General features: G+C 47.1%; 2 protein-coding genes across 3 annotated transcripts in view; one reads left to right on the top strand and one right to left on the bottom strand.

Annotated features, from left to right (window-relative positions):
* The window catches only part of LOC119437237 (peroxiredoxin-6-like), a 34,643-nt gene that overhangs the window by 1,668 nt on the left and 19,021 nt on the right, over nucleotides 1-13,954 (bottom strand). Inside the window, exons 3-4 of the mRNA XM_037704280.2 lie at nucleotides 12,528-12,671; nucleotides 3,683-3,756 (exon numbers count right to left, since the gene is read on the bottom strand). Of these exons, the coding sequence (XP_037560208.1) occupies nucleotides 3,683-3,756; nucleotides 12,528-12,671 (218 nt within the window). The remainder of the gene's footprint in view (nucleotides 1-3,682; nucleotides 3,757-12,527; nucleotides 12,672-13,954) is intronic.
* Nucleotides 1-13,954, top strand: part of LOC119452947 (uncharacterized) — an 87,233-nt gene that overhangs the window by 64,335 nt on the left and 8,944 nt on the right. The gene's annotated exons all lie outside the window — the stretch shown is intronic.

Genomic DNA, 13,954 nt, shown 5'->3' with positions numbered 1-13,954 from the left:
AATGCAATTACGAAAGCTAGAAGCTTGAAGTGATAGTTAAAAAAAAGAGTTTAAAGTAGACACAAACGCTACCGCTACTTAACAATATAGTGTCGGTGATCTTACCATGAGTGAAACTGTTCAGAGCAAAATTTGTACCTAACGGCGAACTAGGGAACCGAAAGACATGACACGAATGTGCACCGCATACAAATGGCACCAACGGCACAATTCGAGCAGTCATGCTGCATAAGTGAAAGCATCTTTTGCAAGGCGCACGGAATATTTCAAAATTGTAATCGTTGTTTAGATGATGATGATGATGATGATCGCAGTTTATTGGCGCAAGGGCTAGTTGTTGCGAAGGAGCGCCAAGGCTATGGTAATAGGTTGTCATTGGTAGATTACTAATCAATATCATGACGTGAATAAAACATGGCTGTATAGAGGCCTAAAAAGATTCGTTGAAAAGTCCGCAAATATATATGCATTAAAACTAGACAATAATACATGACAGGCTATGAAGAAACGATGTACGAGTATTCAGAACGGGTGATATGCTAAAATACGTCGCTACAAGTAGCACTAGTGCCTCATCATGGCCCTTAAACACAAGAAATCGTTGTTTAGGTGCGTTTATGATTACTGTTAGAAGTCTAAAAAAAGTGTTTGATAAAAGCATACTACACATACTTGAATATGCTTGCTGTGTGTGGTTTCTTTAGTTGTTATCAGGCATAGGAAAGTTGAAACGAATTCAAAATCAAGCTCTTCGCTTTATATACGTTTATTATTAAAATTTGAGCCTGTGTGCAGCTAGATAACTCGGAAGTAGGAACGCCTTCAGAAACGTAAAAATAAATAAAAGATCTCGTGAGAGTGCTCATTGTCAGCGCAAACTGTGACAATCGCTGAAAATATGTTCTTTAACTGTGTTTGCTCGATTGAGAGACCTCATATATAAGCTACTCTTGTATCTGCTTTCATTTTATATATATATATATATATATATATATATATATGAACGAGAAGAAAGGGAACCGAGGGGCCCGATTTTTATTAATCATAAGAAGCCAACAAACAATGACACCAAGGACAACATAAGGGAAATCACTTGTTCTTACTAATTCAGTTAAAGAAAATGATAAATTAACAGAAATTAAACTGGATGAAAAAAACAACTGTCCGCAGGTGGGGAACGAACCCACGTCTTCGCATTACGCGTGCGATGCTCTCACCATTGAGCTACCATGGAGCCGTTTTACCATCCACTTTCTGGGGTATTTATGTTTTACAACGAGAACTGACCCTGGGAGTGTTAGCCAGCGTCAGCACTGACAAACCAAGTGGCGGATGTGGACCATCCTTTCTGCCGCAGGCGTCACGAGCACGTTATATCCCAGGGTCAGTTCTAGTTGTAAAAAATAAATACCCCAGAAAGTGGATGGGAAAAGGGCTCCGCGGTAGCTCAATGGTGAGAGCATCGCACGCGTAATGCGAAGACGTGGGTTCGTTCCCCACCTGCGGACAGTTGTTTTTTCATCCACTTTAATTTCTGTTAATTTATCATTTTCTTTAACTGAATTAGTAAGTACAAGTGATTTCCCTTATGTTGTCCTTGGTGTCATTGTTTGTTGGCTTCTTATGACATATATATATATATATATATATATATATATATATATATATATATATTCGCTTTCTTTATCTCCCTCCCCATCTGCATCTGAAATACCATAACAAATAAAAGATACAACACTATGAAACGAGCTGGTTAGTGTATTTTGCAGGGTTTTTTAATTTATTACTATTATAATTACACCGTAACAAGAACTCGCATAAAACGATAAAACGCTCCCATGCCTGGAATGTGACACCCTGGAAATTGTGTTTTCGATGAAACGCAGAATCTGTCACGCTGAACCAAGCTGCTGCGGCAAGCCGTGCAACCGAAATTTTTCAGTGGCTCAATGGCTAGGACGCTCGGTCGTGGCTTCCGCTCCACCCCATGGTGGTGGAATTTCGACGAGGGTGGAATGCAAAAGCGCCCGTGCACCGAGCATAGGGTGCACGAGCATAGAATCCCAGACAATCAAAATGAAGCACTTCACTACAGGAGACCTTGTATTTGCCCGAGCGTCGTGCGCATACGCGAGTGATATCTGAGGACTTTTTTTTTTTTTTTTTTTTTTTTTTGCTGGAGACTGTTGCGTCTCATGTGCGCTTGCCTATAGGTATACTACGGAGGACGGCGCGCTTTGCTCCCCCCCCCCCCCCCCTTGTAAGCACCGCTTAATCTTCCGTCCCAATGGGATGTTCCGTGTCCCTGTGGCCGCGAGCACGTATCGTAAGGTTTTGCCGCTTCGCAGCGAGTCTTCGGCGCTTTGCCAGTGCCATGGTCTTTGGTGACGGGAGGAATACGTGCCACATGGGAACGGTCTGCGTATGCGCCACCCAGCCATGAAGAAGAGCTTAAACATAACCTGCAAATGAATATTTTAGAACAAAACGAATTCGCAGTAGCAACGTGTCATTCATTGACCTTCGGCCGCTAAAACGGCGTCTACCTAAGCCCGTGTTTGCTTAGGTAGATGCCTTTTGTATCTGAAGCATCAAGCGCTCTCTCGCGCAGACATATGCGGTTTCATATTCTCCATCAAACCAGCAATCCAACGTAAGTCAGATAAATGCACTAGAAGCCGGCACAAGCCACGCGTTCACCAAACGACAGAATAGAATAGAATAAAAAAAAAACTTCATTCTCAAGCTGAAACCAAGCTTACCACTGAATCCCGTGAAATGAAACTTTTCGCGGCGTGGAGGCGCACTCGACGTCGCCTCGCGCAGCCACATGGTTCACGTACCCACCATGAATGCGCGATTGAATAGCGAGCTTTCGTAGAAACGGGCGGCGTCAGAAGTATTCTATCCGGTCAAAACACAACAGTGAAGTAGCACAAGAACAAAAAAACAATCGAGAGATTTTTTCCTATATCACTACATCGATGACGGAGATGCCGACGCGGATATAGACAAAACGTTTGCCAGTGCACGGTTCTTGGCCTATCCTTCTAGTCAGTATGCACCACCGCCATTGAGGTCAACATTACTGCGTACGAGTGCGACCGGTAAAGGCTTCAACGTCCATGAGACGTCACCATGACTCCTGCAGAGACAACGCCCCATCATCGAGCTAGACGTCAAAACAGACGATTACGATGACCATACTGCAGACAGCGTACGGCTGGAGATTAGCTTTGTTTCTCATACATAGGCAATGTTCTGAGCCAACATCTCGCCAGCTACAGGCACGTCTGTGAGGCATATTCACATGTCAGACTGAACACACATCACGTGTAATCGTTGCTTGAAAGAAAGTTCGACACATTCCTTCTTATATTTATGCCGAATGCACGGTAGGCATGATGTAGTTCATCTTGATCCACTTCCGGTGCAACAACATGCCGACACCTTGTCCCGGATGCGAAATAAGCCAAAAGATTGAATTTTGTCCAACGTACGTGGCAACGTACGTACGTGACTGCGTGTGTTGTCGTTGCACTTGTGATACAGCTAAGGTTTCGCCGCACAGTACACGCATGAAAAGCAATATTAGTAACCCTGACACAGTTTGCGCGAAAACACGACATTTCAGTCACAATTATGTTTTCACTTTGGCAAGGTAAGAAATTTCCCAGCTTACTCAAAGTTTCTTCCTGTTGTAGCTGGGTAGAGCATTGAGAGCTTCATCTTCTTGTCAGGGCCAATGATGAACACCTGCACATGTGAAAAACAAGGAACAAATTCGGAGATTGTAAAGAAAATCAGCATTTCATCCTATACGCGATGGCCTCACAAGCTTTGATGTAGTTATACGTGCACTACACAAACACTAATTACAGTGTGGTCAGCATGCGAACAGGTAGAGCCTTTCGGAGTGCTTAAGATAAAAACAAATTGTGTGGGGCGGGGGGAGGGAGGGGGTGTACCCACGTCTTGCTCTACTGGATGCTGATTCCAAACTAAACAAAGCTGTTGCTGGTCACACGAAGTCTCCGCGCTAACCACGACAGACTATGTCTGAGCAGATGTAGCACAGCAGCTAGCCAAGTTTTTTAACCGAAATAAAGTCGGCTTGCTTGCGCTAATTTGTAACAGTGCGATTTCGGTTGTCGTGAGTGCCAGGTGAATAGGCAAACAATGTGAAGCCCACGAATAAATCAACCAGGACTGTTTAAAAATCAAATAAAACAAAAAAAGAAGACGAATGTCTCTGAGACCTATACATTGCGCTAGGAAACAGAAGAGAAGGGTAGTAAGAGTGGCGTTGTGTTGCAGCGGGGTGAAGTCCAGGGCCGTTATTTTGTAGCGATGCCTTTCCGATGCTAATGCCTTTTCGCGCTTGGTCAGTGGTCAGAGCGACGGTCCAAGGTAAGGAACACTTCCGGCGGAAGAAAAATCATTTGACGTCATATCCGTTAAAAACAGAAGTGACGTCATTTTGTTTTCATAGGCGCGAAATTTGTTTTCGGAGGCCTGTCATTAGAGCTGTATATTCAAATGCCCCGCCATTGGACTTGATGGGCGTTCCGAGCTTTCAGCGCGAAAAGCGATACAGGAAAAGATCAGCCGTATGGGTGTCGAAATCGCATCGCTGCACAGAACATACTTTTTTGGAGGCCGACGAACGCTCTGGGCGTAGATTGCGTAGAGTGCTCGTCCTTTTGTCGGACGCCAAGCCCGTCGGCCAGCGCTGTCGCACGAAAACAACTAAACAAGTATCTGACGGTCGCAACTCACCACTTTTGACTGCACAGGTTAAGAAACAATAAAACTACCTGCGTCACCTAATTCAGACAAAGCGTCGACATGCAAAACAACATGACATGTGAAGGGGGCGTATTGCAACAGGTGAACTTTACGAGCGCGCCTTTCCACGCACTCCAACAGCTGCATTGCATTGGAAGTGATAGCGGCGTCAACGCCCGCCGCTATCGATGGGCGCTCTCACGGTGGGCGCTGAAAAAGATATTTATTGATAATGATCAAGTAAAATAGAGTTGTATCTTCTTTTCTCGCCATGCGTATATAAAATGGATTAGGAATTTTATTTTCATTGAATGAATCTAACTGCGTCTCGCTTTAATTGAAAAAAAAATTACACCATCTTCCCGTAGGGGAACCAACCCTAAGTAGTATGCGAAGCAGCCATGGGGTCGACTCGAGGTAGTTTTACCAGCTGTGTAAACTTGGACATGCAGCAGCACCAGCAACGCGCAGAACTGTTGTCGACGCCGTCGGCGTTTTGCCCGCGTTCGTACCGAACGCGCGCGGCATTGGTGACTGTTGCCGGACCTTATTGCCGGTGCCTCTAGGGCGCCTACCGTCGCGCCTCTAACCTGAGCTGCTTCGCATTATCGCGCGCGGAGCCGCAGGTGTTGCCATTCGTTGCGCAATCCGGAGAGGATGGAGCGTCGGAGAGGAGGGGAGGAGTGCCGAGAGGAGAGGAGACAAGGAGAGGAGGGTGAGGAGGATGCGCAAGCGCAGTAGGGGCGTGGACGCACGGCGGTTGGATGAATGGAAGGAGGTAGGGAGGGAGGGAGTGACATAGCCCCGAGCATAAGATGCTTCGCATCTAAAACGCTTTTTTTTTTCTGTCCCAGTATTTATTCCCTCCAAAAATAGTCGCGCTTCAATCGCAGCTCCCATAACCCCCCTTGCTGATGTCCGTGACCATTGGTTCTGAACCGCTTTCCGCCCGAAGCTTCGCGACCTATGTGGATCGACCTTGGACGGTCCGCTCACATTATCAACGGGATGAGCCAGCCGTGAGCGGTGGATGATAAGGCTAGTATAGAATAAAGCATAACGCATCGCTACAAAATACCGGCCCAGCACTATTCCAGTATTCGTACAATGACACATTAACAGGGTAAAGTGCCCGAGTAGCCTCTAGAAGAGTGCTTCATTGTAGGGCCGGTGCCCGTGTTATGTGGACGGTACCCGCGTACCTCGGAGACTTGCATGTGCTCGCGATTTGGTGAGGACGCGTTCTGCAAGGGCCGCACCAGCCCGGTAAATGAAGTCTAGCTTGGCGCTCTACGTCATAGTCATTTCGGTAGTGGACGGGGTTTAACGGGAAACGCTCTATATAGGACTCTTCTACCTTGGTGCTTGAGCGAATTGGGCTTCGACCAGTCGTCTATAGAGAACAGCCGTGTGTGGATGCATGCTCGTGTTGCGAGCGGCCGTTGAGTAACGCGTTCGTAAAATGGCGAGCGGGACCATCACCTTTGCGGCGCAAGTGCCCGGAGACCCAGTCCACCAAAATGTCCACTCTATTTTGCAATGTAATTGCACGCCAGTTTTGTCGGAAAATGTGTAAATTTCGCCAGTAAAGCAAATTATCTCGATGCTACTAGCTATTTGCACCAATAATTAAGAAGCGAACAGCTCCGCCTTTAAGAGGAAGTTATTCGCGAAAGACGCTTGAAATGGCAAAAAATGTAAATAAATAGAATAAAATAAACGTGCTACATCAGAAATTACCTGCTAAGGAACAAGGATCTGGGTACTTATCAGCGAGTTTTTTGTTCACCTGGGTTGCCGCACGGCATGATGTCGGAATGAAACTACATTAAGCATGCCGTTTCCCAATGTGATATTCATAGCCGCCATATTTTGCTCAGCGTTCGTGCACTACACGCGCATAGCCCAAATATCGGTCCCGAGTGATCGAACTCAAATGTTTTTTTTTCTCACTATTATCTCCATACAATACCTCAAAACACGCACACACAAAACCTGGACTGGCGGTTGCACAACAAAATCTGTGGAGCGTTGTGCTCAAGAGACGCGCGGACGGAGCAGACTAACGCATGTGCTGGTCTTCTACGGCGAACAGTGGGGAGGTCCAGCACTAATAATCAACGGCGCTATGCGATAAATCTCGCCAGCTCCAGTAGCGCAGAAGCAGCGGCACCCTATACCGCCCTTATATAGGAAAGGCGGCGGCTAGGTAACCGCACTTACCGGACACAGAACCTGCAATTCGAAGAAGCTAAATTCTATAGGCAATTGCGTGTTTCTAAAGTATCCGGCATATGTAAATTAAAACGACAAATATAAATAAATATCAGAACACAGCCTCCAAAAAGACCCCTCTTTCTACACACAAAGTACCATGCGGTCGACCTAAAACGCTTTCAACACGGCGCAGCGTGCTATTACATGTTCCTCGCCTCGCTTGACCATCTAGTACACTGTCTGGCATTGGCCTACAGCGATGCAATACCTGTTTCATCAGGTCGTTTAAGTACAGCCGGACGGTCTCTCGGCTGCGGCTTATAATCACGTTGCCAATCGCCAAGCGCGAGCCTCCACATTCCCCCTCAACCCCTATCGCCACAAGCCGATATATCAAACGGTGCATACTGCTTGCGCAAATGTTCTTCATGTGCTTATCGCAACCAAGCAGCGCTCTGTGCGAGGCATCGTGCCAAGCAAAAGTCACAATAGCAGCGACCTCCACTCAAACCGCGAAAGCGGCTGCGTCCGTTAGATACTCTTGAGCATTGCAACTTTGTACGAACCAATAAGGTTGTATCGGTTTTGTGTATGATATTCAAATGATCCGAGGTCCACGTATTGTTTTAGACTTAAGCCAAAAAAAAGTTGAGAAAAAGTTATCCTCGTTTAAGAGACAACTGACATAAGAAGAACATTAAACGCACATACTATATCGTCAGTATCGCCGCCGCGTTTCTTTTTCTCTCTCGAAGCGCTTTCGCGACGTGCGCTGAAGCGATGTACTATCGGCCAAAAAAAGTTTACGGACCACGGGATCTCAGAAAACGCTAAATATCCGAGCAGACTGTAAAAGTAGCCAGTAACCGTACAGCCGCCCAAATATTTAACTATCTTGCGCAAGCGGCGACTTTCTGTGCGCCAACACCTTAAATTAGGAACAAACTTACAAATGACTATGCTATCTGACTACGCTCACAAACTTCGTGAAGAGAGCATAGTCATTTGTAAGTTTCTCAATTTAAGGTGCTGGCGCACAGAAATTGGCCGCTCGCGCACGCTAGTTAAAGATATGGGCGGCTGTACATCACAATGTTGTTCGCATATAGACCTTTTCACTGATTACAAACATAGGCCCTGCACGGCTTCCGGTTTTCCCCCCTGACGTAGCTGCTAAATGTAACTGGCAAAGAAGCAAGCATGCGTTAAAACATAGCAGACTGATAAGCCACATGACCGGAAGTTTCTTGGGGGCGGCACGCTCGCTGCTGTTATCGCGAGCATGAAACCGTCTATACCAGCAGAGGCTGGAAATGGGAATACCAGGCTGCGTTTTGAGGCTGAGGAGATATTCAGCTTTCTGTCAGATCCCTTGGCCCGTAAACTTTTTTTGGTCAATAGTCCATATATGAAGGCTCTCTTATACTCCGACGTTCACAACGCGCGCGCGCGCCGGCGTTCGTTTCGTCGCGTCACGTCAGCGATGCCACGCCAGGCGCAAATCCGCGACGCGGCCCGACGCAGCGGGCGCAGCCAAAGCAGCGCATACTCAGTAATGAGCAGACCACCGCGCAGAGCGGACGCGGTGCAGTCTGGGTAACGTCGTCGGCGCGAAACATGCTGCATTTCGCACCGGCTGCCGCTGGGCCGCGCCGACGGACGCTGGTCGCGTCGGTCGCGCGTCGTGTCAGACTATACATGTGCTCGCGTTTCGCTAGCGTAGCGTCGCTGTGCCCAGCGTGCGCGCGCGTCGACGTTACGTCGGAGTATATCGAGCCCATGACTCACCCGCGTAAAGACAGCACCAGCTCGTAGCTGAGACAAAAAGCGCAAAGGAACGGCGAATTCAAACAGTTCGGCGCTAACATGACCGTTATAATGCAGTAAGCCATATAATAATGTATCCTGAAGAAACATTCTATAGCTTGTGCCAATCACCAGGGTTGCAGTCTTTTTTTTTTTCTCGCCCAGCTTAAATTATTTCTCTTCGAAATAATGAGAAAGTACAGACAATATTCTACGCCTTACACTTTTCTGCGACCAGGTCGCTGCGAGTGGGTCAGTGAATAGCGTCGAACAGAAGCTGTGTACACTAACCAACCATGTAGAACGCACGCAGGCAGGCAGGAACATATGCTAGACAGAAAGTCGCCCTTTTATTAAAAGGCTTAGAGTAAATAAATTTAGTCAGACCAGGCACCTAAATGTGAGGGGGCGCTCTTTTCTGAAAACAAACGGTGATATATTTGACAATATGGCGCTCAAGATTTACCCGAAAATCATTTTCTCGCTGAAACTTCAATGCCTCTAGTCTTTGCGGCCGCCCCCCCCCCCCCATTTTCCCCTCCCCATCTCTCTTATATCACTTCCATACGCAATGTTTCGGGGGATTTATTAACATATGAAGAAAAATTTGCATTCTTCCATGCACTGAGCGAAGTTCGACATCAAGTTCTAACACTACGTATACGAGTACTATATATGTATCAGAGGTATTGTAGTTATCTTAACAACGGACGGCTTTTTCTTTCGTAAACTTCTGAAGATGTCAGGCGGTCGGATTACAAAGCCCTGTGCAAGCCCGAAGGGCCTGTGCTTGACTGGTGCAATTGCTAACGCTTTGCTGCCAAGCGGGATCGGACACAGCACCCCCCCCCCCCCCCCCCCCCCCCCAAGCCGAGGTTTAACTAAGAAAATTTCTAAAGTTGTGACACAGCTGAACAAAGTAGTTGGTATTTTATAAATATATTTGAAATAACTTTATCACTGCACTGCCGGGCTGCATAGCAGCAGACGGTACATGATGAACGTGCGAGCCGTCGTGGGCGAGCGCATACAAAAGAAATTACAAAACAAAACAAAAACTACTCAAGCAAACGCAGGTGCCAGGGCGGAGCTGTTGTCGGCATGCCTTCGCAGTGCGTCGACAACAGCCTCCTCTCCTCCAGCTGCTCAACAATGCTGCGGTATCAATAACCGACGGTGTCTTCGCCAAAAGTCAGGTCTGTCTGACCTTGCCGTCAAAAGATCCTCGTTCCCTAGCTCAGGGCGTACTCACACCAGCCAGCCTGCACACCTTAGAAAGACAATGCACCGACGCCAGCGGTACAGACGGTGCAGGTCGCAGACAGACGCGTCTGCAGTTAACGGGATCGTTTTGCATATACAACAGCAGTACGACCTCCGACAGACACCTTTGGCGCGACACCAAACCGAAGCTGTCGCCCTAAGTGCCCATGTGACCGGCACCTATACAGCGGTGAGCACGCATCCAATTTCCTGCGCTACTCGCAGAAGACAATGGCCATCCGCGCCACTCGATCACGCCCGTCAACGCATTGTCGCCCACAGTGGCAGACCCGGCCCGCTCGTCTGGGACGTTGTTCAAGGTGAAAACTTGGGGTACTCAGCTTTCTCCCTTTCCGACCAGGTAGACGAACCTCTACCCGTATTTCTGATACGTTACAAACCTATCAGTATTTCCGCATTGCAGTTCATTGAAGCCGTTGTGAGAAGTGTCTTCATGCTGTCAAACCCGGTTTTCAGGTTTTATTCTTTTTTTTTTCTGTGAGCTCTTCGCAATTCAAGCGATCGATCCTCTGAAAACGTTAAGAAACAATTATTTATATTTTAGTAATTTTGAAAGTGTTGTGCCGCTGCACCAGAACAATCATGAAATAGGGTGTTTCGCAGAGACATCAATGCATACCATCTTACCCATCTTAGTTATTAGTGGATTTTCGGGATGCACTTAATCTAAGGAACCTTGAATGCAGGGCCACGCAGGACATATGCACAGCTTATCAAAGACGCAAACAAGCTATTGCGCTTCACTAAAGACACCTGTAGTAATAAACAGTCGAACGCCTTTATAATGCAGCGCATGGGACCTCCAAATATCTTCCTTATACAGGTCACTTTTTCGTAAAAATGGCGCACAGCAGGCAAGGCAGACAAATGATGTTCGGTAGAAAAATCAATTTTAAACATGATTAAAGATATACTTAATGAAAGAAGTCGGTAATCTTTTTCAGCACACTTCGCCCGACAGAATCTGCAAGTGCAGCCGCCGTTATGGCATCCAGGTTCACGGCCCGCTCTGCGATGAATCCTGGAAGCGACGCAAGGTACACCTAAGCACTATTTTGCCTCCCCTGTCACAATTCTCGCTTGATCTCCAAACGCTTCATTACTGCTGCCTTTATCAACCTTCACCTCCTTCCAGTCCTTAATGACTTTGACAACGTCGTCGGTCGTCAGTTCCGCGCAGATGATCACTTTGTCGTCAACCGCGACGTATCCACCAGCAGTCACACCCGACGTTGAGTTGTCGGAAGCGGCGTACAAGGTGAACGACTCATGGAGGTTTGTAGGCAGGACAGGAACACTCACGGCCATCGGCACGGCCACCAAGTGCGAAGCTAGCACTTACCGAAGCGCAGTGCATGGTGAAAGCGGCGGGCCACGGCGTCGCTGCGTTCGTTTGTTGAAACGCAACGAATAGGTCGTCGGGGACGCCTAAATTACATCGTTGTCCACGCAAATCTCTTTGTAAAAAATAGATCCATCTCGTGAGTTTAACACGCCGCGAGGCCTCAGCATGCCTTCACCGCATCACCTGTACGTTGCTTACACTTCTCTTATTAGATTCACCTCTACATGGTCATTGTGCAATGTTCGTGAGGACTTGGAAACATGTTTTTATCAGACTTAAATCGTTACTAAAAAGATAGGACCTCTAAAGGCACAGCTTCACTTTTTACCGCGACTCAAGCTGTAAACTGCGTGACATTGTTGGCCCGCGGAGAAACAGTGCTTGCGCATTGCGAACAAAGAAAACACTTCAGTTTCAGTGCGCGTCTGTAGGCGTATATGCCATTTTTATGTTAGTGCCATCATTGTGTTCATATTTTTCGCCCAACACGTGGAGTAGCGTGCCAAGACGTCGCTAGGCAAACATATCCACCTTTCCGTTATCATGGTCCTATACAAAGTAGGGATATATTGGCTGCAATGCTCGACAAGAAAGACCAAAGTACTGCAACGTATATGCTCTCGACCGCACCGAAATCTCTTCTTAGTAGTTATCGCGCGTGTAAGCTCTCTACAATAGACAGCTTCCATCTATTATATGCCATATTGACAGATAATAGACGGTTTAGTTCATCAGCGCTCATGGTCTACTCCACTCATATTGAACACCGAAGGCACTGCAGAGAGAGAGAGAGCCGGGGGATTTCAGATATTTCATAAGCGCGTAATAATGAAGCCTCCCGTCGACGCGCTGTCAGCTTCGTTGAAAAACTACTAAAAAAACTGAGTAGACGCACCGTCAATCCGCCTGTAGTTTAACGAAGGAAGTGTTTTGCCTACCGCTGCCTGCAAGAGCGATGTGCGCTCAGCTAAATCTCTGCTCTCAGTTAAATGTCTCCAAAGCCATCTAGTCAAAGGAACATGCTCCTTCGTCGCAGTAAGAGTCCATGGCAACGATCAGATGGGAAAAAAGTCACGCTATCACTCACAGCACGGCAGGTGAGAGGCAATCCTTCCTTGTCCTTCTCGACGGGATCCAGCATGCCCAGCTTGACGGCGATCTCGCGCTTCTCGTCAGCGATGATGGGGTACGGGAAAGGCCCGTCGGGCAGCTCGCCATAGGCCTCGATGTCCTGCAAACACGAACGTGACAACGTGGAACGTTCCACAGTGCGTCATACTACACTGCGAAAGGTCCAATATAACTACTTCCTTCAAATAAATCGGAGACCCAAATCTAACTAAGGAAGGCTTAAAAGTAGGCAACATGAGTTCCCATCACTCCCGCACAAGCGTTGTATATAGCCTATATCTCTCACGCAAAGCGACGATTAGCGGGTAAAAAAAAAAAAAAAAAAGCGAACGGCAGGTGATCATGCGTGCGCACGATGACGGATGCAGCAGGTATTGATGGGCTAGTTAGTTGGCCATTATCACTTCTAAGGCAGCGCACTTGCTGAGACATCAATGAACACTGCATCATACAAACATGTATGTAGGAGTTGCCTTTTGGCGACTTTTTCAGCTCAGCGCTCGTGTCTGTGTCCATTTATTGTCCATCGATGTCTCAAGTGCGCTGCCTCTGAAGTGATGACAGACGCCGACCGCTCAAAACAAAGTCACAAATGGCGCATCGGAACTAAGTACATTCGATAGTACATCTCAGTACATATCAATAGCTGGGTACTAAGAATCCGCCGCCAGTTTGCAAACGTGCAAACGAAGCGCAAGGGTATTTAATAAAACCAATGAATAGTTGCTCGTGATGTTCAGTGAGCCAGAGCTTCGCTTACACATAATGAAGATTTATTGCACACGACAGTCATGCAATCTACTCTCTACACAGACACGTAAGATTTACACGAGCTAGCGACGGAGCAATTCACGTAAAAATCGGTGGGTGGACCAATAGTGTTGCATGACAGCAGAAAAGTAAGTTGAATTTCCGGAGTCGCAAGTTACACGGTACGATTACGAAAGATAAGCGCGGCTCCAATGACAGATTTTACACATAATTTTAGAAAATAATTAGCACCACACGAAGGATGTATAGTCTAGCGCGTTAATGTGGTGGCGGACAGAAGCATTCCAATATTAACTCCATAGCTCATGCGTCACGGTGGCGCTGAGGCTGTGGCATTCCGCTGACAAGTGCGAGGTAACGGGTTCGATTCCGGACCGCTGCAGTCACAATGGAATGCAACAACGCCCGTATACTTCAGATTAGGTGCGAAAAAAAAAAGAACAGACGGTTTGAATTATTACGAAGTCCTCCTGGGGCTACATGGCGGCTCCTATAGCTTCCAGCTGCTACATTAGGGTATTAAGCAGCATAAATTGAATTGAATTTGGGGGTTTACACGCCAAAACCACGATATTATGATGACGCATGCCGTAGTGAGGGACTCCGGATAAT

The sequence above is a fragment of the Dermacentor silvarum genome, chromosome 1 (assembly GCF_013339745.2).
Source record: "Dermacentor silvarum isolate Dsil-2018 chromosome 1, BIME_Dsil_1.4, whole genome shotgun sequence".
NCBI lineage: Eukaryota > Metazoa > Arthropoda > Arachnida > Ixodida > Ixodidae > Dermacentor > Dermacentor silvarum.
The sequence above is the reverse complement of the archived record's forward strand: the minus strand, read 5'-3'. Positions and strand labels throughout refer to the sequence as shown.